Source organism: Anolis carolinensis, chromosome 1, assembly GCF_035594765.1.
Source record: "Anolis carolinensis isolate JA03-04 chromosome 1, rAnoCar3.1.pri, whole genome shotgun sequence".
Classification (NCBI taxonomy): Eukaryota; Metazoa; Chordata; class Lepidosauria; order Squamata; family Dactyloidae; genus Anolis; species Anolis carolinensis.
The window spans coordinates 80,029,690-80,053,386 of record NC_085841.1 but is presented as its reverse complement, the minus strand read 5'-3'; the positions used below and the strand labels follow the sequence as shown (position 1 = coordinate 80,053,386).

The window sequence follows — 23,697 nt, the reverse complement described above, 5'->3', positions numbered from 1 at the left end:
AGCAAAACAAACACCACAGGGGTACTATTCACCCTTCCCTATTCAAAGCTACACTTTAAAAATGTGCCTGTTCCAACTTACATACAAATTCAGCTTAAGAACAAACCTACAGAACCTACTTTGATTGTAATTTGGGGACTGCCTGTATTCATTTAGTGGTAACCCATCCAAGTAGTCACTAGGGCTGGTCTTAACTTCCAAGAAAAGAATAGTTTCACAGAAGACGAGGTTGAAACCTTTTGATATTAACTGGTCATTGCAGAAAGGGTTTTATTTGAGTGGGTGATGCATTTTAAACATCATTATTTTTAACTGCCTTATAAACTATTTTTACTTATTTTTTTAAAAAATTGTTGTTTAAGTTCTTTTAATTTTTGTTGTTATCTGTTGTTTTAACTGTAGCTGGTTTTAATTTCTATTGTTAGCTGCCTTAGATCCCACGTTGGTAGGAAACTTGGAAAATGAATGAATGTTGTATGTTTCAATACAGTGGACCAAAAGCAAAGGATATTATAATTGTTGGAGAGGAGAGATAATAAAACTCATGATGGCAGCAAAGGACTCAAATAAATTTGGTTCTGTTACTGCTATTTGAAGTGCGTTATAAATGCTGGGCAAGCAGCTTCTGTGTGTGTGTGTGTGTGTGTGTGTGCGTGTGTGTGTGTGTGTGTGTGTGTGTGTGTGTGTGTGTGTATATATATATATATATATATATATATGTCTATATTGTATGTATAAATAGACAGTTCCAACTGAAGAATCTTAACAGTTCAGTTTTTCAGATCAGAGTGTTTCCCTTTCAGTATGTGGCACTTTATTTGAGACTATTATGTGTTCAAGCTGGTTTGGAACCTTTTCATAATCTGTACGAGTCAGCTGAAAACATTCCAGAAGCTGGAGGTAGAACAAAAAAATGTCAAGAATCTGGACATAAATTGCTCCTCTGTATTGGGATTCAAATAAGTACAATAGGGACTTTGAGCAGCCAGAACATATGCCCTTTAGGAAAGCATGTTTCTATAATCAGTAAAGAATTCAAGTGAAAAAGTGTAACTTAGATACTGCCAGTAATAATTTTGAAACCATTGAAGCCATATCATATGCCAGACCCAAAATAGAATAGAGTTTAATTTTAAACCCCATTCTTCAGAAATCAAAGGTCTCTAATATGTTTTCATTCTTTCTCTGCTGAATTTGGAATAATTAATCAGCTACTACTGATTGATTGCTTCCACATCCTAAACCCAATGACTCAGCTGGTTCTTTTCTTTCCCATATAATTCATCATTCAGAATTTCTCATAGGAAGAAATTCAAAATTCTCTTTTATATGCACCCTTGGGATTCCTTGGCAATATTTTGCTCTTTTTTTTTGACTTACTGTCCCTCAGTTGTCTCCACAAACCCTATGTATTTCAGGTCTGCGTATTATGCTGATGATGCTCATCCACACCTGTTTTTCTCTACCCGTTGGGCTGATTTAATCTACAGCTGTGATTCTCAACCAGGGAGGGTCCAGATGTGGATTTCAGATCCTAGGATCCCTCACAATAGGCCATGATTGCTGAAGCATTTGGGAGTTGAAGCTTCAGTAGCACTTGCCCTGTGAACTGTTGTCCAAGGATTTAAATAGCATTTCTGTTTAGATTGGGAATTGCAACTAGAAAGCTGAGAGATGCCCTGGCCTCAAGGAGAACTTGTATGTCTACAAATCATTATCCAATGCACCCAAATCTGTCAAAAAAAGATTTTTGGCTTCCAAATGGGCTTCCTTGGGATCTAAATTAATCTGAACATTCAAAATATGGTGGAAATGTCCTCCATATCTTCTAGAGCACAGCTTCTTAAACTGTGGGCCTTGATCCCAAATGGAGTCCTCTTAGGTAAATGTTGCGATCACCAACAATTTGATAACAGTAAAAGATTTCTGAATGCCATCCATATACAGAAATCTGTTAACAGCAACATGCAGTGTTTGCAGGTTACTCTGCAGAAAATGCTTCCACTGTGCTTAATAATTAGAAATCTGCCTGTTTTTCAAGCCTTGCAAAAGCTGATTTATTATCACTGAATGTTTAATTTGTATACCTATTTTATATAGTTATATATCCGGGGCTGCAAAAACATTTCTTGAACAAAAAGGTGTCAAAGTGGAAAAGCCACGCTTTAGAGGACATTCCTAACATTTTTGCCTCTGGGGAGCCTTGGAACTATGGTTCACATGGTTCACACTTTACCAATTTCTGAATACCAATTTCTGACTTAAATGTATTCGTACTTGTATACGCATGTGTTTACGAATTTACATGCTGCACTTTTCTCATGTTTTCTGCTTATCTATTGACAACCTCCCTTTTGTCCAAAGATTTTCATCCCGTCTAACCTCTCTCTTTCCTTCAATACCAAGTTGTCTATTCTTATATCTGCTGGATCATCAGACCAAGAGATAATTTCATATACTTAAAATAGTTGTCACATTGTGAAGTGCATATTTTGCCTCTTTTTAGTTTAGCCCATGTTAATTTTATTTCCTGTTTTCACTGCCTCTGTATGTCCTTTCCACCAAAGTTATCCATCTTTCTCTGGATTCTTCCATATTTCATTCAAACTTGCTGACATTTTCTCTTTTCACAAGATCTCTTAAAACTTATATTTTCTTTGCAGTATTTGGAATATTTCCTTTGTCTGCATTCTTCGGATATATGTCTTAATAAGTTTTATGTTTAACTGAGTGGGATGCATATTCAGTCCTTGCTTTCCATATACTGTATATACTCGAGTATAAGCCTAGTTTTTCAGCCCTTTTTTTAAGACTGAAAAAGCACCCCTCGGCTTATACTTGGGTAAGGGTCCTGGTTGGCTTATATTTGGGTCAGCTTATACTTGAGAATATATGGTACATTTATTATTTTTCTCTATTATTGTTGGTATTATTACATTTATTATTTTTCTCTATTATTCTTGTTTCTATTACATTTATTTTACTCTATTATTATTATTATTATTATTATTATTATTATTATTATTACATTTATTATTTCACTCTGATCTTATTATTATTATTATTGCATTTATTATTTTATTCTATTTATTATTACTTGCATTATTTTCCTGTATTTATTATTATTATTACATGTATTATTTTACCCTATTATTATTAATAGGGTACATAAGCACATTTACATTGAAGAAGATGAGAATAATGATTTGATCAGAGTTTGACAGTCTTATCTTAAATTTGAGCTTTATGTAAATATTCAAAAACATTTAATCTACTGATGCCTCAATTAATGTAATTTTATTGGCATCTATTTTTATTTCTGAAATTTACCACCCTTGCCTTATACTGGAGTCAATGTTTTCCCAGTTTTTTTTTTTTTGTGGTAAAATTAGGTACCTCGGCTTATATTCAGGTTGGCTTATACTTGAGTATATACGGTACTCTGTTTTCCTCTTTTCCATTTGTTAAGATTTTTCTTTTTGTTGTAACATGCTGTATTAATAGTAGATAAGATCAGATTATGGAGACAAACCACATAAAAATTTAAACTATGCTTTAGGACATTTGATTGTCCATAAATATGACTCCAGAGTGTACTGAAACATACATTAAAACCTATTCCTTGTCAAGTGTCAATAGCTTCACCACCCAGGTTCCCTATGCTTTTAATTTCTCATCCATTAGTGTGAGTAAAATCCCTTGATATTTGGCTTTATATATTTTTATAATAGTGGTTTTAGTCAACTTTTATTCATATAAAGTAGAGACACATGCAAATAGAAACTAGTCTTACATGTATTGCTTGTTCTGCTTTGATAGTTACGGGTCACCCATCGCCATTAATAATATTTCTCTTTTTTTTTTGTTTCAGACGAATTCAAAATTGGTTCAAAAGTGGTTGGATGGTGTGAAAGACTTTTTAATAAAAGAACAGGCTGTCCAAAGGGATCCTGAAAACCTTCAAAAACAGCTTGATCAATGCATGGTAGTATTCTTAATATCTTCTGGGTATTTGGTTCTAGGACCCCTGTTGATGGCAGAATCTATGGATTGCACACATTGGCATAGTAAAATTCTGCCTCTTATATAAAATGGAAAAATTGTGACTTGCTGTTTTGAATGTGTTATATATATATATATATATATATATATATATATATATATAGACAAGCTGTGGATAATATAATCCATGAACACCTTGAAGAATCTCCACGTTGCCCAAGCAGGTTAAGTGAAATCTTTAAGACAAAAAGCAGTAAAGAAAATTCTCTCTTCCCTTTTCAAGAAGTAGATCTCCACCTTTATGAATTGTTGTAGGACCTTGAGGATTTACAGTCTTCCTCCTGCCTTATTCTTTAGCCAGTTGAGCCACATAGAGTACTTTGGGCTTGAGTATCAAGAGTCTAGTAGAGGGAAAGGTCTGATTCAATAGCAGCATCATGATTGACAAACACATTTGCACTTGTTAACATGACAAACATACCTACATGGTTTTCCTTTTTTATACTTCATAGATGAAGCACAGGCCAAAATCCAGATAACTGAACTTAGCATTCTCTTCTCCGGACAAACTAAGTTGCAAGTTGAGCATCTCAAACAGAGTTTATAATGTAATATTTGTATGTGGGCAGCAGTGGGTAGGGGAAAAAACCCAGAATTGTTGTGTACAAGACCTCATGCAGCTGGAAAAAGTTATCTGAATTGGAACTACTATGTGTTTAAATAGAACATGCAATTATGTGTTTACTTTAAATAATTTTGTTTATGAAAAAGTTCAAAAATGATGAAGGATGACTCTTAGAAGTATTTGTGTAATGCTTTCAAAATAAGCAGTGTTCTGAAAAGATATTCTGTTTCCTCTCATTTTTATGGTCAGTTGTTTATTATTGAAATGGAAAAGATTGAGTTGTCTTTAAAAGAGATGAAAGAAGTAGACTCTGCTTTAAGAGACCAGCCTGTCAGTGCCTGGGTGAAATCTAAGCTGGCAGATGTCCAATCACAGTGGGAGAAGTTGAGCAAGCAGGTTAGTTATTGATGGCATTACTCTTTGTTTGCATTATCTTATCTGTCATTCTGTATTCATAGGAGTATATATTTCTGTTGTGTACATTGCATGAATAGAGCTTGGCAGCCAGATAGCAATAGGTTTCAAAGGGCTGGATGCAATGTTTTGATTCCACTCACTGAAATGGATGGAGGAACGGATCTCCCTTTGTACCCTTAAATGTTCTGATGGGCTTGGAAACTTCTTGGGTCATTTTTTTGATAGTGCAGAAGACTTCATGGAGGGGGAGGGGGAGGAGAAGGAGAAGAAAGGCTGAAGTAAGGCATAATGTCTCACTTCCTAGCAGACTTCTCCTGGGATGCCATTGGATTAAACTCATAGTTCTTTTTATTTTCAATGTGTATACAAACTACTTGTTCTCTTTTAGAAATACTCAAGAAGCACAAGCAAAATTGATTTTATATTACTGTGACAAGGCTCTTGACTTTCAGATATTTTTAACAATTTTGTAGACCACAATTTAATTTAATATACAGTTATTTAGCCAACTCTTTAGTAGATGCCACCTTGCAGTCCAATTTTTCTTTGTAGAAGTCTACTCCAGTTGAAGCCAACCAAGGAAATCACTGCAAATAGCCATGTGCTAAATGTTATAGTTAGGACTGAACAAAGGAAGGCCAAAATCATTTGTCCTTTTCCAAGGGAGATACCTTTAAGGAATTGTCAGGAACTAAGCTGTAATCTCATTGATGTTATGAGTGTGGTTCATTATGGTATTTAATTCTTTATGCCATATGAGGTTTGATGAGTAAAAAGAGAAATTTAGGTCTGCCATTTTGTCAAGCAAGTGCTTGTTTAAATTTTTGCTGTAGAAAACGTCTGGGCCAATCTGAACTATGTCCAAATAACATGAAATTTAATTCTTTATTTCTGTATTCTACTTCTAATTTTTAAATAAGCCTTTTTAAAAGAGTCAGTCCTTTCTGTTTGCATTTGGTGTCTTTCCCTCTAGGACTACATTCAGAACTGATTTGTGGGTGCACATTCAGTTTGGAAGAAAATACTATGTGAATTGGAGCTTTTTATGCATATACTGTGGACTTGATACTGCTAGCAATTCATGTTGTTTTTTCTGAAACAACCAAACTCTAAAAACCTGGAACAGAAATTTAAGTTGTTGGCTCCTTGCCACTGACATAAAGTTTGAGTGGTCCATTTCTCAGTGCTATGTTACTATGGAATGGTTCCTGCTTACAACCATAATGCACACTGCACTGCTCAGAATTAGTATAAATAATATTCAATTACATCTACCAGCTCCAGTAACCCATAATGAAAGACCTTACTTTGTAACCTTAGGAACAGTATTTCCTAGATATATTCTGCCTTTATTTGAAATATTGAATGAAGTTATTACCTAAAAAGTAACCTACTGAAACTTTTAGCGCTCTGATGTTCAGTGCTAAGATACTCTGTAAGTGATTCAGACTGCTTTGAACAATACTATATGTCCTTTATGCTTTTTGGTTGAATTCCTAGATCATTAGTCTGAAAAATCAATTATCTGAGAGTCAAGAAAAAGCTGTAAACCTTAAAAAGGATTTGGCAGAGATGCAAGAATGGATGGCTCAGGCTGAAGAAGAATATTTGGAGCGGGATTTTGAATACAAGAGTCCGGATGAGCTGGAAAATGCCGTGGAGGAAATGAAGGTCAGAAATACTAGAAAAGCATGATTGATTTTATGTAGTCACTGAACTTGGGTGAATAGCTGTCTGTTTTTTAACATGAAATTACTTTTCTGAAAGCACTCTGAACAGATTTAGAATGCAGAGTTTTTAAATGTTATATTCAGATTAGCATAGTAATCAGACTACCAATCTTAATTGTCCTTGGAAATATGAGAAAAGGGGAAAAGCAAAATGATTTCAAGGAAATCCTCTGAGGAAGGAAAAGGCTTCTGTATATTTAATTATATCCAAATCTTTTAGTGTAGGAAGGAATGAAACTTATTGGGTCCTGCTGAAATTAGAATGAGGTCAAAGAGCCAGTGTGGTATAATGCTTTTTAGTAGTGGACTAGGAATTCAGCCATGGAAGCCCACTGGGCAGCCTTGGGCAAGTCATGTTTTCTCAGCCTCAGAGGAAGGTATCCCCCCCCCCCCACAACTCTGAACAAATTATGTGATAGCTTAGCCTTATGTCTTCATAAGTTAAAGATTACTTGAAGGTACACCTGTCCAGCAACAAGAGAATAGCTATCCATTTGGAAAGTGGGTGCTATTTTGGTAAGATGGATTCAGGCTATTGCTCGGCAATAAATAGGACCTAGAAGAAGATAAATTATAAATCTTGCTTATACTCTGGGACCTAGGAAAGTTGGGGTTTAAAAATGGCATGGATACATTTACAGAGTGTAGAGCTGAATTACCAGATGTACCGTATTTAGGAAATTTTGCACCCTGAACTGAAATTGGAGTATATAGGCTACCATTCTGTTTCCTTACCCATCCACTACCACTCCTGTTGATGTTGCCTGGACTGCCAGATATGACAAAAATGTCATTATTATTATTATTATTATTATTATTATTATTATTATTATTATTATTATAACAGTGATAATTTGGCACAGTGAAAAAACCTGGAAGTAAGGTGTGGGTCAGATCAAATGTAACATACACATTTCATGTAAATTATTCTGCATGTAAAAAAAAAAATCACCTATCTTTTGTTAATGTCAAGACTACTTTGGACAGTTTTGGATGTTATTTAAAAAAGAAGAAGAAGAAGAGAACTAGACTAGTCCAGCTTCTCCCAACCTGGCACTTCTCAGATATGTTGGAATACAGGCCCCATCATCCTGTTGGAATAATCTTTGCTACAAGATATCTTGTTTGGTAAATTGTAATTTATGACAGCTGCTTTCAGAAATAATGACACTTTACAAGTCCAGGACTTGGATTTAATATAAAATTACTTCTGAAATTTGAATGTGTAAATTCCTTGGCTGTGGGGGAAAAATATTTTTAAGGATTTTGAAAGCTGCCTAAATGTCTAAGTTCCAGTTGGTACAATGGATGAAGTGTTGTTCTTAATACAGACTCAGAAATAAGTAAGTTTTGGATTAAGTCTGTATTTTAATCTAATTTGCAACATAATGACCTAAATCCAATTGTTAATCCCAACTAGAGTAGACCTACTGGATAAATGGCATTTACATAGGTGTTGACAAGGAATTTAGAAATGTATTTAGTTTAATTTAGTTGGAAATAGTTTGGTTTATAACAGTGTATGTATCAGGAGAATAAAACGAGAAACTCCATTTATCATGGGACTGCAACTTCCATCAGTTTAAGCCAGCATATCTGATGGTGGAGAATGCTTGTAATTCCAGCAACATGTAGATTGGCTTCATGATCCCCACTGTTAATTTGTTTAATGAAGTCAAAAGCTTGGAATTAAGTCCAGTTTGGCCTGTATTCCTTTTCTTTGAGCAGAGAGCAAAAGAAGATGTGCTGCAGAAGGAAGTGCGGGTGAAAATTCTGAAAGACAACATCAAGATGTTAGCTGCTAAACTGCCGTCTGGTGGCCAGGACATAACAACTGAGCTTAACCTTGTATTGGAGAATTATCAGCTACTTTGTAATCGGATTCGCGGGAAATGCCACACTTTGGAGGTACGGCCCATAGTGTAGCTCTTCCCTTGTATTTCTTTTGGCACCTTGAAAGAGTTGAACCCAAGGCAATTTCTTTAGTGTTAAAACTTTATCACCTGATTTATTGGTGTGTTTATTTACAACAATTTTTCATGCTTGTATTTTAAAGGTCTTAAATGCGGGGGGGGGGGGGGGGGTAGGAAGGCCAGTGTGATGTAAGGGTTTGAGTGTTGGACTCGAACTCTGGAGACTGGGGTTTGAATTCTTACTCAACCATGAAAAGCCACTGGATGAACTTCATCAAATTATACTCCTCTCTTAGCCTCAGAGAAAGGCAAATTCTGCAAAGCGGTTTCCATAATAGGGTTGCCTTGGAGTTGCCATAAGTAAAACATGACTTAAGGACACATAACAACAGCAAGATAATTACATCATTTTTGATCTTTGACAGTATTAATATTGACATGCGTTTTAAAAGTAACAATGTCATAAACATTTATTATTTCATTTATTCTCATCTGTTTCATAGTGTTATAAAGGGACTGTTTATATTCTTGATCACTTATATGGTACACAATAAAGTCATATATGTGCCTACAGCATTAGTAGGAATGATCCATCTCTGTATGACCTGTTGGGCAACAAGGGATGCTAACATATCATTGGAAAACAAATAATTATATAAAAAAACTAGGGCTTGCCTTAGATTTAGGCTATAGAGTGATTATAATATCTGTGGGACTGGGTGCAATTGTGATTACAAGCATGTCTGCAAATATTTGGTAGACTTGATGGCTGCTTTAAATGCTGCTTTACAACATACACTGGAAATGCAAATACCTTCACATACCCAGAGCCGGTCCAAGGTAATTTTCAAGTGTAGGCGAACAGAAATTTTGGCGCCCCCCCCCCCCAAAAAAAAAACAATCACTGAAAAATAAAAGTGTTGGATAAGCAAAAATGTTTGATAATAAGGAGGGATTAAGGAAAAGCCTAAATAAACAACACTCTGAAAATGGGAAATCCAGACAGGAAGCAATCAGGGCCAACTAACACCCCCCAACAAAGGATGCCCCCAGGGAGGAAGCCCCGCTTGCCTTGCTTCCTGGACTTCCTACAGAGGAGGAGGCTGAGTTGGATGACCCAGTAGTCTGAATCAGTACAACTATTTCTGACAATGTATGTCAGATTTTCTCAAACTGACATTTTCCAGAAGTGCTGGACATTCATTACTGCCATCTCTGCCTTGCACATCCATTAGAAAGTGTAGATTCTATATCTGCTAAACTAAATAGTTGCATACAGGTGTTAAAACTTTAATCCTCGGGAAAATCTACTTATAAACGAAGGTACTAGGACTTATTTAACAATTTCCCTCCTTTCTCATAAATGGGGCCAAAAGTGGCTCACCTATGAATTAAAACAAACTCCATAAATTAAAAAGTAACAGTAGAAAATGAACATTCAATTAAATAATTGTGTGTGCATTAAATTAATTCACCCAAGTTAGGTAAGATAAGCAATACTTACTTCACAGGCTTCCCAAAAACCATATTGTCTTCCTAGGCTCCTTTTTGCCGCAGGAGACAGGATTTGCCTCGATGGCGCCCCCAACAACATGGCGCCACAGGCAAATGCCTAGTTTGCCTGGCGGTAGAACCGCCTCTGCACATACCTTTCCAAGTACTGCTGACTCAGTGATCTTTATGAGATCTTGTTTGCACTATTGTCAGAGTGTAAGGAATGGAGCTGCTTATGGCATATTTCTTGTGTGCTTTTCAGTTGCTTCCAATTTATGGGGATTGTAAGAAAAACACTGATCTCTAGAACCATAGTCCAGTTGTCAAACCTTGCCACCACATTGGCCCACTATGATTGATATATATGTATGTATGTGTGTGTGTGTGTGCGCGCACACACACACACACATATTTTAAGTTTTTACTACATTCTAATCTTTACTTACAGTTATTTATTTTCATTATTATTAAACTACAAATTTAAGTTCTAGCCATATAAAATTCATTACTCTAATATATATCTATATCAATCTCTCTCTCACAATCTATTCCCCACAAGCCTCAGTTCCAGTAACTCATTCTTCCTCATTTGTAACAAATCATTTCAAAAAGCACCTCCCTTGCAACCAATTTCCATCCATATGTAAACAAACAATTCATGTACATGCACAGACTTTTACCATATTATGTTAGTGTAGAAACATGTTACAAAATTATTATATGTTCTTGTTTCCAGAATGAATACGTATCAGTTTTGGAACCAGCCATATTAAGCCAGCTTCAAACTGTTATTTGATATGGTTAATTGAAAACTTCCTTGTTAATTGTGGCTTGGATGAAGAGAAGAGGAAAATGTACCTCTATGTTTTTACTTGGGAAGCCAAAATATTAACAATCATGTAGAGAAAATATAGTCATGAAATATTGTGTAGTGACACGTGTCTTACAGTATGACCACAAAGTAAGAAGCCAAGGTGTGGGGGCTGTAACAAGTGGGAAAATGCTAGAATGGATGAGGAGACTGGAGCAGAGATGCAAGGGATCATAGAGTAGAATGGACTTGCAATTTGAGGAACAACTATATTTTATTTCTGAAATATATCATATAATATCCTTCCACTAACTTTCACCTTTAGGAGGTCTGGTCTTGCTGGATTGAACTCTTACACTACTTGGATCTGGAAACAGCCTGGCTCAATACTTTGGAGGAGAAAATGAAATGCACTGAAAATTTACCAGATAAAGTGGAATCTGTTAATGATGCTCTTGAGGTATGTTGAATGCACTATAAAACTAGTGAGTGCTCATGAAAAAGAGAATAGCAATGTGATCTTCCAAAAGAGAAGAATTTTTTTCAATTGCATTTGGAGATTGAAAAGCAATGATGATAGGGTTGTTGTAGACTTTGTAATAGTAAACTGACTCTCTGTTCCATCCATCCTTGGTTATGTGCTGTGCATTTTGTGTACAATATATTGCCCTGATTTCTTACCCAAGTGATTTATGCATTCTGGGATGCTTAGAAGATATAGGACATGAGAAAACTACTGTAGCTATTTGGTTGAGTTTTCCTAGAAAGTGTTTTGTTGACATCTAGCCTTATGACTTTATTTTCTGACCTTTCCTACATTCAAATATATACATGAAACTGCTGAGAAAAGTTATCCAAAATGTTGGGATTGAATCTCAACAGTGCATGAGGCGACCCACCTCCCTACTGCCTTCCCTTCTCTATTTCTCTTTTCAACTGATGTCATTGAAACCTTGGATGTCATTAATCCTTCTCTGGATGTAGTGATGGACTGGTTGTGGATAAATTGAGATCACTTAAGGTGATGAAGGTTCTGTAGATTAATAGAAAGGCTAGCACAGGACTGCATTACTTCGTAAGGATTTAGATAAGTGTCTTTGGGATGCTCTGGAATCTGATATTGTTATCCATTGCTCCCTGTAGCAAGGACCTTGGTTAGGCTGATGCACATGCATCTCTTCCTGGAAAAAACCAAATCCCACCACAGTAGAGCATTTTACCAGTTTGGGTTCCAGGAGGTGACTATATTTATCACATAACCTTCTGCTTTCTGGAGAGATGTGCACTAGTGCACCAGAACTTCACTGGGTGAAAAAAAGGGGAAATGACAGATAGCAGTGGAGGTGATTAGTTGCTCCTCCCAGGGAGTCAGTTAGCCCCTTGCTGAACAGACATACCGTTGAGGCATTTTTGGCAGCCCTCTTTCTCGATTCTTTACTGTGTTTCAGCAGTGTGGGTGTATATTATTTCACCCTGAATCTTGAATAACCTAGCATCTTCTGCAGTGCATTTTATGTCTGAACTCAGACTTTCCTGGGACTTTTTAATGTGTTGTATACCCTTAGATGTAGGATGCAGTACACATTTGCTATATGCATTTTGTTGCCATTGTGGCTTTGAGGTGGCTTTGAATTGTGTTATATGATAAGTGTAGAAGGGTCCTAGACAATTATAATGGTCTCTATGTGGAGTTTCTCTGAAACTTGTTGTTTTATATCATGCATAGTATAGACTAACCAGGTTATTTTCTTGTGTGCAATTCTAGAACCATATGTCATATTCTTGAACTATCTAAAGTACATAAATTTTCTATTTGTTTCCAAGCCCTATTGAAGTGCTGGTTTTGATTTATAAAAAGATGCTTAGAGCTATGACATTTAAATTCTGTGTTTGAGTTCCAGTTATGTGTCCCACTTCCTGGAAAGTCAATGTTGGTCTACAAGGGATAAGATATTCTGCATAGCAGTGTCCTAATTCTGGTATTCTCATTCCCATTAGATTGGTTCCCGATTACCGTTTACCACCTGCCTATCAGTGAGATTTATATAACTGTTGCCTTACCAGGCAGCAGTTGATTTTGTTAGTTTCCTCTAATTGGACTTAGCAATTATATTTAGGCCATAATGTTCTGCTTTGTGATATTAAATTGCTCCCTACTGGTCACCATAAGTAACATATGGCATGGAGACACATACATGTACACTTTGTTTTTTAATCTGTAAGATTTGCAGTTTTTCTTGAATTACTGCATTGTTTCTGTAGATGAATCACCTAAGGCAGTCAGTGCCTGGGTAGATATATCTATAAGTATTTTTTAAAAACTTCAAGTAAATCCAATTTCTTCTTAGTCACTGGAATCTGTCCTTCGGCATCCTACGGATAATCGCACCCAAATTCGGGAGCTTGGCCAAACATTGATTGATGGAGGAATCCTTGATGAAATCATCAGTGAAAAATTGGAGGCTTTCAATGCTCGTTATGAAGATTTAAGCCATTTGGTAAGAATTTTGGTTTCTAGTTCTTCGTGATTTCTGTGATTCTCACATATATGTTGTTTATCCTGAGGTTCTTCTACTGGTGAACATTGTCTTGATAAATTATACTTCACTGTTTCTTTTTGAAGGACACAACAAGTAATGCTTAATAATTTTCTTCTTGCTGTCTTTGGAAACCATAGTTTTCAGAGTCTGTTCACAATCTGGGATTTATTTTACTTAAAATGTGCATGTAGTTGTTTTGCAAAGAAAATAGCATTTACTGGACAGGAGGAAGGAAAAGAAATAGTAACTTGAACATATTTTGAAACTTCTCTGTCTTCTGACTTTTGATGTTATGAATATGCCTTTGAATGAAGCTTGAAATGGCAGTCAGCATTTGTCTATATGGTAGAACTTGTAAGAAATTACTTTTCAGACTGTGGCTCCTAATATTTTCAAGCCTGAAAATGGCTATTCAGACTGTAGGATTCTGGGAGTTCTGGTCCAAAAGTTTTCTAATGTCTGTGTGAAGGCTTTCACAAGATGCAATTCACCAAGTCAAACAGTATAAAGACTGTTGTTTTTATATACTATTAGATATGCAACATTTGCTAAGGACAGGGTGACATTGAAAGGTTGACTGAGTCCCTGTTTGGGTAACATGCATGCTTTTTAGGCTGCATATAGTTTGGTGCATGCTAGAACAGATGATTGTAACTTGATGAGGCATGAATGGACCCCACTCATTCATCTTAAAAACACTTAAACAATTGATAATGTTATCAATGATAAAAATAATGGATCTAAAACAAAGCATACTTAGATGGTTTTTACATCAACAGATGTGTACAGTCGTACATATGTTTAGAATTTTAGTCCAAATTTTACCCAAAAGGCCTGGGTTAATTCACCCGTTGTTCTACATAATTATTGTACTGTGATTATTCTCAAAAAAGGATTTATCCCCTTCTCCGAGTAGCATGACAAAAGGTGAGAGCATAGTCTATCCCAGGAGAATTTAAAAGAATCAGTGATCCTTTCTGCTCTCTACTGTGGCACTACTTCTGGCCTTTTTGAATGTTTAGGTAGGAAAATGACAACAGTCAAGGACAGCTGTAATTTTGAGGTTCCATTGATGATTTTCTTCACCACAGAATGACCTAAATTTAACTTTGGATCATCGTAAAATCCATAATTTTGCACTCAAAACACGCCCTTGATTTATATATGTGTATACTGATTAAGGTTTCATTTAGAATTATTTATTCATTATAATGATTAGCTAGAGATTAATAGAGGTCACAGGTATTCCAGGAATAGAAAGGCATGAAATCCTTTGTTTTTCTTTTACATTGCACTATAATCAAAGGTACATGATTGATATATTTTAAGGTTACTTTATGGAAATTGTGAACTGAATTATATAGAGTGTGTAAGTCCAATTCCATAAGAGTGAACAAGCTGTGTCCACTGCCAATAGTGAGTTCATACCCTCTTGCTAGAACAAAAGTGAAAGCTTGGGCAGTTCTCATATTTTCAATGCTATTAGGTTTTCTTGTTCTGATCAATGAAATGGTAAAGAACTGTTTACTCTTAGCTCTGGAACTTGGGAAATACTGAACTTGAAAGGGTGCAATTGTGAAATTATTTGCAGAATTTAGGACCAGCCTAAGGGCAGGGGACAGAATCCTTGTCCATCAGTCTGTTTGCTATTAATGTGTTACAGCATTTATTATAAAACTTTTTTGGTGTTCTGACTATGCTCATATTTATTTAATCCTTTTCTTGTGGTATTCCAATCCTATCAATGTTTGGTAAGGGGAATTATATGCCATTATATGAATTTCCCATGTTGAGAATCTCTCAGTTGTGTGTCTTTCAATATGGCATCCCTTAATCTCTAAAAAGAAATATTTTATCACAATCCTTTGGCAGTCAAAAGAAAACATAAAGCATGTAGTCTGCTCTTATTTTATTTCATATTTATATTTGGGGTTATGTTTAGATTCAGAAGTGTTTTGTATTCTCCTTTTTAGGCAGTAAGCAGGCAGGTTTCCTTGGAGCAACAGCTTCAGACAATGCGCGAAAGTGAGCACATGTTACAAGTCCTCCAAGAAAGCTTGAAGGATCTGGATAAGCAACTAACTTCCTACTTAACAGATAGAATAGATGCCTCCCAAATGCCACAAGAGGCACAGGTATTTCAGGTTTTGTTTTTGTTTTTGCAGTCTGGGATTTTGAGTTGCAGAATGATGACAGATTGCCTCTTGAAAGGAACTGGTGCTTTATAATTATACTGTGTTGGTATGTGGGAGGATGCATTGGAGTCCCTGCTGTAATGGGCCTAATTACTTTGAAAGAAGCAGCCTATTATCAAAGCCAGCATGACTGATGCAGACAAGGCAACATTCATAATAGAGTTTTGCAGTGTGATTTATTGTTTTTAAGGCTGATATCTGCCATGTGCTATTTTCCCCTTTCCTATAATGACTTGACAGAAAATTCAAGCTGAAATTGCTGCTCATGAATCTACCTTGGAAGAGCTAAAAAAGAATGTGCGGTCATGGATGCCAGCCTCCTCAGAGTGCAGATCTCCTCGTGGTGGGTCACATTTGGATGCATTGCAGGTGAAAATAACAAATCATTCGATTTCAGGGATTTTTTTTTTGTTTATGGGGACTGAATATAAACACATATTTTATTTTTAAAAATGAGAGTGCATTTGTGCTATGAAAAGTCTCATACTTGCGACTTGAATTATTTTAGTAGAATTCTAGATTGCTTTTGGTTTGTATTCATTCCTTTAGTCTGAGCAGGTTTGAAAAGGAAAGAGCAAAAATAGGAATTATCTCTGTTAATGGCCAATTACACTGAGCAACACACATCAAATGCTAGACCTGTTTCTTGGTTTATTTGTCCTCCTGATTGAAAAAATGGCATTGGTCTTCCTCTAACAGTTCTAGTTTTTGAGATACAGAACATATGCCATACATCAGTTGCCATCTGTTTGCACGTAGAAAACCATGATAATCATATCTAAGAAACTAAAGCTGATGTGGTCTATCCGATGCAATTTTCTGAATCAACACCTCAAATAATCCCAGAGACAGGCCTAAAAACCAAGACACGAAGAATCTTTTTCCTTGGGCTATGTTATTTATAGCTAGTGTTGGGGATTTGATAGCATTTCTTTAAAAGGTGCAGTCATAAACCATTTTTTTTGTTTCATCCTCATTGATTATATAATTGTGCCATTAGTATACACAGTGTTGTGTAAGAACATTTTAAATCTGTTTTTGTTGATATTGTGTAATGTGTTTTATTGCTCACTATGTGATTTGTTTATATGGTTGAATATTTTATATTATTTATCTGTATTGTTTAGTTTATTGTATTTTTGTGGACCATGTGAGTGTCCAGATGTTTGCAGCTTTTATCATCTTTCATCATTAGAGATATTATTCAAAGAGCTAGTCCTCTTAATCTTTTTTAGCAACAGGAAGTGAGAGAAATCTACTCCTTGGAAAAGGAATTCACTCCTGACAGACTTACTTAGGCGATCCCTTGTTGTTCGAGGACGATTGTCTTCCAACTCTGGTGTCTTGGGGGTGTGTCCGTAGGTGGCTGAAGAGACCTATTCTTGATCTGCATGTTCTCCCGCAATGAGGATATCGGTTTCCAGGTGGAAGGCGGTCCTGGTCAGGGTTGGCTTGACGGGCCTTCCTCTTGGCACGTTTCTCCCTTAAGCCCTCCATTCGTGCTTCTTCAAACTCTGCAGCACTGCTGGTCACAGCTGACCTCCAATTAGAGCGTTCGAGGACCAGGGCTTCCCAGTTGTCAGTGTCTATGCCACAGTTTTTAAGGTTGGCTTTAAGCCCATCTTTAACTCTCTTTTCCTGCCCACCAACATTACATTTCCCATTCTTGAGTTCGGAGTAGAGTAGCTGCTTTGGGAGACGGTGATTGGGCATTCGGACAACGTGGCAAGTCCAGCGGAGTTGATGGCATAGGAGCATCGCTTCAATGCTGGTGGTCTTTGCTTCTTCCAGCACGCTGACATTTGTCTGCCTGTCTTCCCAAGAGATTTGCAGGATTTTTCTGAGGCAACGCTGATGGAAACGCTCCAGGAGTTGAGTGTGATGTCTGTAGACTGTCTACTTTTCGCAGGCATAGAGCAGTTTGGGAGGGCAGTGGCTTTAAAAACAAACACTTGGCATCTCTACGGATGTCCCGATCCTTAAACACTCTCTGCTTCATTCGGAAAAATGCTGCACTCACAGAGCTCAGGCGGTGTTGTATTTCAGTGTCGATGTTGACTTTTGTGGAGAGGTGGCTGCCAAGGTAGCGGAAATGGTCAATGTTTTCTAATGTTACACAATTAAGCTGTATTCCTGGCATTGCAGAGGGATTAGCTGGTGCCTGTTGGAAGAGCACTTTGGTTTTCTCGATGTTCAATGAGAGGCCGAGATTCTCGTATGCTTCTGCAAAGGTGTTTAGAATGGCTTGTAGGTCTTCTTCTGAGTGCGCACAGAGTACATTGTCATCAGCATATTGGAGTAATAATAGATGTCATCGGCATAATAGATGTTGTGGTGACCTTGGTTTTGGCTTTCAGTCTGCTGAGGTTAAATAGCTTGCCATCTTTCCGATAGATTATTTCCACTCCAGTGGGAAGCTCCCCATAAACAAGGTGAAGTATCATAGCGATGAAGATGGAAAATAAGGTAGGGACAATAACACATCCCTGCTTGACACCTGATTCCACCTTAAATGGGACACTTTGGGAGCTGTTGCTGTCCAAGACTGTTGCCATCATGTCATCATGGAGGAGCCGAAGGATGTTCACAAATTTGTCAGGGCACTCGATTTTTTGGAAGATGGTCCAGAGAGTGCTGCGATTCACTGTGTCAAATGCCTTTGCAAGGTCAATGAATGCCATATACAGAGGTTGGTTTTGTTCCCTGCATTTTTCTTGCAGCTGTTGTGCAGTGAAGATCATGTCCACTTTTCCTCTGGAGGGGCGGAAGCCGTTCTGGGATTCTGGGAGGGTGTCTTGTGAAACAGGAAGAAGGCGGTTTGCAAGGATTTTCCCAGCGGAGGTTAGAAGGGAGATACCGCGATAGTTCCCGCAGTCTGTTCTATCCCCTTTCTTGAAAAGGGTGATGATGGTAGCATCCTTGAAGCCTGCTGGGATTTTCTCGGTCACTCACACTTTTTCAGTGAGCTGGTGGAGTTGTTGTATCAGCTCAGGTCCACCCTCTTTGAAGATTTCAGCAGGGATTCCATCAGATCCGCTGGCTTTGTTGTTTTTTTTGTTGGCTGATGGCATTGCTGACTTCTTCCAAACTAGGCAGTGCTGCAAGCTCATCCCTGGTTTGTTGTTGCGGGATTTGTGAGAGAACCTCTTCGGCCACATTGGAGCTGCGATTCAGCAGGTTCTGGTAGTGCTCTTTCCAACGTAGTGCAATTGATGTTTTGTCCTTCAGAATTTTGTTTCCATCTGACGAGCGTAGAGGCTGTATGCCATGGTTTCTTGGTCCATAGATTATCTTTGTGGCTTTGAAAAATTCCTGAGCATCATGGGTGTCTGCAAAGTGTTGGATTTCTTCAACCTTCTTTGTCCACCAGATGTTCTTGAGTTTTCTGGTCCTTCTTTGGACCTCAGCTTTTGCACTGGCATCAATCTTTTTCTTGGCAGCACAGTTGGTGTCTCTCTGCCATGTTTGGAAGGCTTTCCTTTTGTTATCAATTAACTGTTGGATCTCTTTGTCATTATCGTCAAAGCAGTCTTGATGTTTCTTAGATTGGTATCCAATGGTTTCTTCACAGGCTGTGATGATGGAGGTCTTTAGTTTGTTCCAATGTTCCTCAACACTTTTGGGCTTGGGTGTTCATTTTGCGCCTTATTTTTCTTCCTCGAAGTCTGCGTTTGGGGGCGATCTTTATAGCCTTCGTGGATCAGATTAACCTGTGGTCTGTCCAGCAGTAATCGGCACTGGTCATGGCTCTTGTGAGAAGCACATCGTGGCGGTCTCTGGCACGTGTAATGACATAGTCCAAGAGGTGCCAATGCTTTGACCAGGGGTGCTTCCATGATGTCTTGAGCTTGTTTTTCTGGCGGAAGAGCGTGCTGGTGATGACAAGGTTGTGCTCTCCACATGTGGTGAGAAGCAAGATGCCATTCGAGTTGCTGATTCCAACCCCGTCTTTTCCTATGATCCCTGGCCACAGGTCGGAGTCCCGTCCAACTCTTGCATTAAAGTCCCCCAGGAGGATGATTCTGTCCTCCTTAGGTATCTCCAATAGGACGGTGTCCAGCTGACAATAAAATTTTTCCTTGATGTCTTCGTCAGCATCTAGTGTTGGTGCATAGGCATATATGATGTTTGCCTGTTGGTTTTTGGCAAGGTTAATTCGGAGGGTTGAGAGTCGTTCATTGATGCCAGTGGGTACTTCAGTCAGGTGCTTCACCAGGTCATTTCTGATAGCAAAGCCAACTCCGTGTATTCTTCGCTCACCTCTCTGTGTACCTGGTCAATGTGCCCTCTTCTGCTTCTGAAATGTCATGTCACATTCTGCATGTTCCACTGCTTTCCTCTAAATCCTCTCTCAACTTACCTCTTACCCTCCATAATACATCCCTCTCTAGCTTCTTGCATTCCATTATTCTCTTTTTATCTCCCCTTTCCCTCTTATTTCTCCCTGAGATTACCTTGCACTATCAAAATGCACCCCCTCACCTACCTCTTACATAGTTACACTTACTGCTCATTCCTCTTTCATTCTAATGTCTCCCACACAGTCTTACAAGGTTTCTCCTTTACATCTTACATACCACTATTTGCACCTCTGGCTCATCACCTATTGTCCACCTTCCCTCACTTTGCACTATTGCTATGTGAGCCTTACTTGTTCATTCTAAACCGCCTTGAGTCACCCTAGGGGTAGAGGAAGGTGGGATATAAATATTGTAAATAAAGAAATTACATTATATTTCCAGATGGAAGGTGGTCACAACAAGAGTTTGCTTGATATGTCTCAGCATGTTTCTTCCTTTATATCAGTGAATCTCAGCCTGTGGGTCCCCAAGTGTTTTGGTCTACAAATCCCAGTAATCCCAGTCAGTTTACCAGCTATTAGGGTTCTGAGAGTTGAAGGCCAAAACATTTGGGGACCCACAGGTTGAGAACCACTGCTTAATAATAATAACAATAATAATAATTATCATCATCATCATCCTTTATTTGTAACCTGCCCTATCTCCCCAAGGGGACTCAGGGAGGGGACTGCTTTCACCCAGTATTCATAGCTCTTCAAACTTCATAGCACCATTGGTAACAGCTGACCTCCAATTACAGCTCTTGAATGCTAGGGCTTCCCAGTTCATACTCACCTACTGTCCTCTACACCTCATCCCCATGCAACACATCCTTCCTGTGCTCTTAGTCTTCTGCTATCGGTATTCAGACAATCTTGATGTGTTCTCCCTTGACTCTTACACACCATTGTTGCTTTGCTCATTCTCTTTCCCTCCTACTCTGTCCTTACCTCATGCCCCACAGCGCCTCTCTTCCTTCTTTCTTGCCCTTCCCATTTTCTCTTTCTCTTCTTGTACCTGAAATTCAGGAGTGCACTTGTTTCTTGCAGAATAATTTGTGAGAAGATTACCCCTACATTTTGCCCAACAAATTAGCTCCTACAAGGGCTAGATAATTACTTTTTAAAAATGAAAGCTTGGAATCTGTGCCAGATGAAGATCTCAACAGGCATTAAGTGGCATGCTTAGGATCTGGGAAAAGTCTATCCAAACAGGGAATATAGAAAACCTAGTGAATGTTGGTATTGTCAGTGAGAAAGTAGAATACACAAACAAGGGGAGATGGGAAATGGAAATATCAGAAGCAATTTAAGGTACAAGACTAAAGAGAGAATCTTGGGAAGATAGGTAGAGGTAAATACCTATATGCCTGTTGGAGGTACACAAAACCAAAGAATATCTTGCTAACTGAGAGGGATTAGAGATGAAAGCAGACAGACAGCACCAAAAACAGACAATTGAAGAAACCTGGAAAAAGTGTGCGTGCATTTGTGTGCAGAAGAAAACTTTTCTGCCCTTGGAAATATTTGATTCAGCAAGTTTGAAGAAAAAGTTACTGTGGTCTCAGATACACAGGAACTCAAGTTCAAGTAAATGATACTTTGTATGAAAGACTAGTGTGCTGAGAGATTGAGAAGAACAAGATTCTAACAGTGGTCTTTCTATTTTACTCTAAAGTCAATAGTGATTTTCCTCTGAGACTTTTAGGGGAGTGCAGGAGGAAGAGACTAAACTGAGGGGGTTTAAAGCAGAGTTGGAGAAGAATAAAACAAGACAGAGAAATAAGTAGCTCAAGTAGTGTGGCAGTAAAGTTTAGAAATGAAATGAGGCACTGATTGGAGATGGCAATGGACTGAAGAATTGCTTTGTGAGGTGAGCACAGTTGAAAGAGATCCCGAGTATATGTGTGTTTAATGAAAGTGGGAGAAGTTAATTATGTGATAGGACAATGACATGAGAAACAAACAGCAGTTGGGAGGGAGATTTACATGTAAAATATGTGTGCGAGCGCATGTGTTAGATAAGAGCAAGAAAGTATTAAACAAGAGAGATATGGAGAACAAGGAACTATTTAAGGGATATATAGAATACGAGTTTTTGAATGTGTGTGTGCACAGGTGAAAGAGAAATATTTCTGATCAGAGTTTGGATGTTTTCCTTTTATATATATACAGAGAAAAATCCGGGAAGTATCCACAAAGTTCCAACTATTCCAGAAGCCAGCAAATTTTGAACAACGAATGCTGGATTGCAAACGAGTTCTGGATAGTGTAAAGGCTGAACTCCATGTCTTGGATGTGACGGATATTGACCCAGATATAATTCAGTCTCATTTCGATAAGTGCATGGTAATATTAAATTATGTCCAGACTTTCCCACCTTCTGTTGCCCTGTGTATTTTCCCCTTTCTTTATGAAGCTTTGTTTCTGTGGCTCAGATGAAATGGAAATTGCTGTGATTTGCAGAAGCATGTCTGCAAGACTGGGAGAAAGCTAGGATGAAAATAACAATGTAACATTACACTTTCACTGTATTTAGTATTAAAATGGAAAGAATTAGCCCTACTTAATAAAATTCCAGATGACGCAAATATTTGCATATGAACAATTTCCGTTAATGTTGTCTCAATTCAAGTATCATGGGCAGTCCATGCATTTGCTAGTTGGAAACAGTTGGATTGGTGTGCTCCAATGCCGCCTTAATGCATGGGCAATATGGACAGTTGTCCGGAGGCCCCACAAGCATAGGAGCCCCATTCTAATCTATGCACAGACCAGAATTCAACACTAAGTTTCCAGTTACCTGCCCCAACATTCAAGTCTACCCCTAACTTGGTAGAAGAGGGGAAATTATGGCTTCTAGCAGAGAGTTGGCATGTTTGCATTTGTGAGATAAATTGTACTGTTTTTATTCCTTTCAATGTTATGGGGACAACAATTTCTGACGGTGTGCCTTTCCATTATGGGAAACAAAGCCTCCATTGTTTGTGTTCCAAGAATTCTATTTGTGTGGTGAAAGGTTAGAGGAAGTGTAAGAAAGTGAAGTGAGGAAAAAGAAACTCTATGCTTATTGCACGGTACCAATAAATATAAGTTAGTTTTATCATTAATGTATATTTTTATTCCTGTAAATGATTGTGTAATCAGGGCCCAGTGCACTGTTTTGCCAAGGAATCTATAATACTGTTGAGAGAGCCCTGCTCCTTCTTCTGTACTGAGTTCTGCACTTGAACATTCATGTCCATTCAACACCTCTTGGTTAATTGCACTCAACTTCCCATGACATCTTTGGGCTTTTTAAAAAGTTATAATTTGGGAAAACAAGCCTGTGATTTACTTCTAAACTAGAAATCACAATCTGAAAAGAGCTTATTTTACAATCTTCTCATAGATTTGCATAGTCATGTAAAACTACGGCTTCTATGAATGTAATTGTGAATTTAGTGTGTTTGATATCTGTAGTGAAAGAGAGGTTGCAAGCAAGTGGATTATTCTTGGTATTTAAACTGTAATCTGGCTACAATATTTGTATTGGATTGCTGTGATATTTGAATTGTTTCATTTTTTCTTGACCTGTTAAGCACTCAGAAGTAATATGATACAATCAATCCTAATAGTTATTGGAAAGTAA

At 37.7% G+C, this 23,697-nt stretch overlaps 1 protein-coding gene across 3 annotated transcripts in view; it reads left to right on the top strand.

Moving 5' to 3' along the window:
* Nucleotides 1–23,697, top strand: part of utrn (utrophin) — a 456,383-nt gene that overhangs the window by 126,260 nt on the left and 306,426 nt on the right. For all 3 annotated transcript variants that reach the window (XM_062977769.1, XM_016998724.2, XM_062977776.1), the window contains 9 exons: nucleotides 3,872–3,985; nucleotides 4,877–5,023; nucleotides 6,545–6,715; nucleotides 8,503–8,682; nucleotides 11,318–11,452; nucleotides 13,341–13,490; nucleotides 15,506–15,667; nucleotides 15,968–16,096; nucleotides 22,242–22,415. In XM_062977769.1, coding sequence (XP_062833839.1) covers nucleotides 3,872–3,985; nucleotides 4,877–5,023; nucleotides 6,545–6,715; nucleotides 8,503–8,682; nucleotides 11,318–11,452; nucleotides 13,341–13,490; nucleotides 15,506–15,667; nucleotides 15,968–16,096; nucleotides 22,242–22,415 — 1,362 coding nt within the window. The remainder of the gene's footprint in view (nucleotides 1–3,871; nucleotides 3,986–4,876; nucleotides 5,024–6,544; nucleotides 6,716–8,502; nucleotides 8,683–11,317; nucleotides 11,453–13,340; nucleotides 13,491–15,505; nucleotides 15,668–15,967; nucleotides 16,097–22,241; nucleotides 22,416–23,697) is intronic.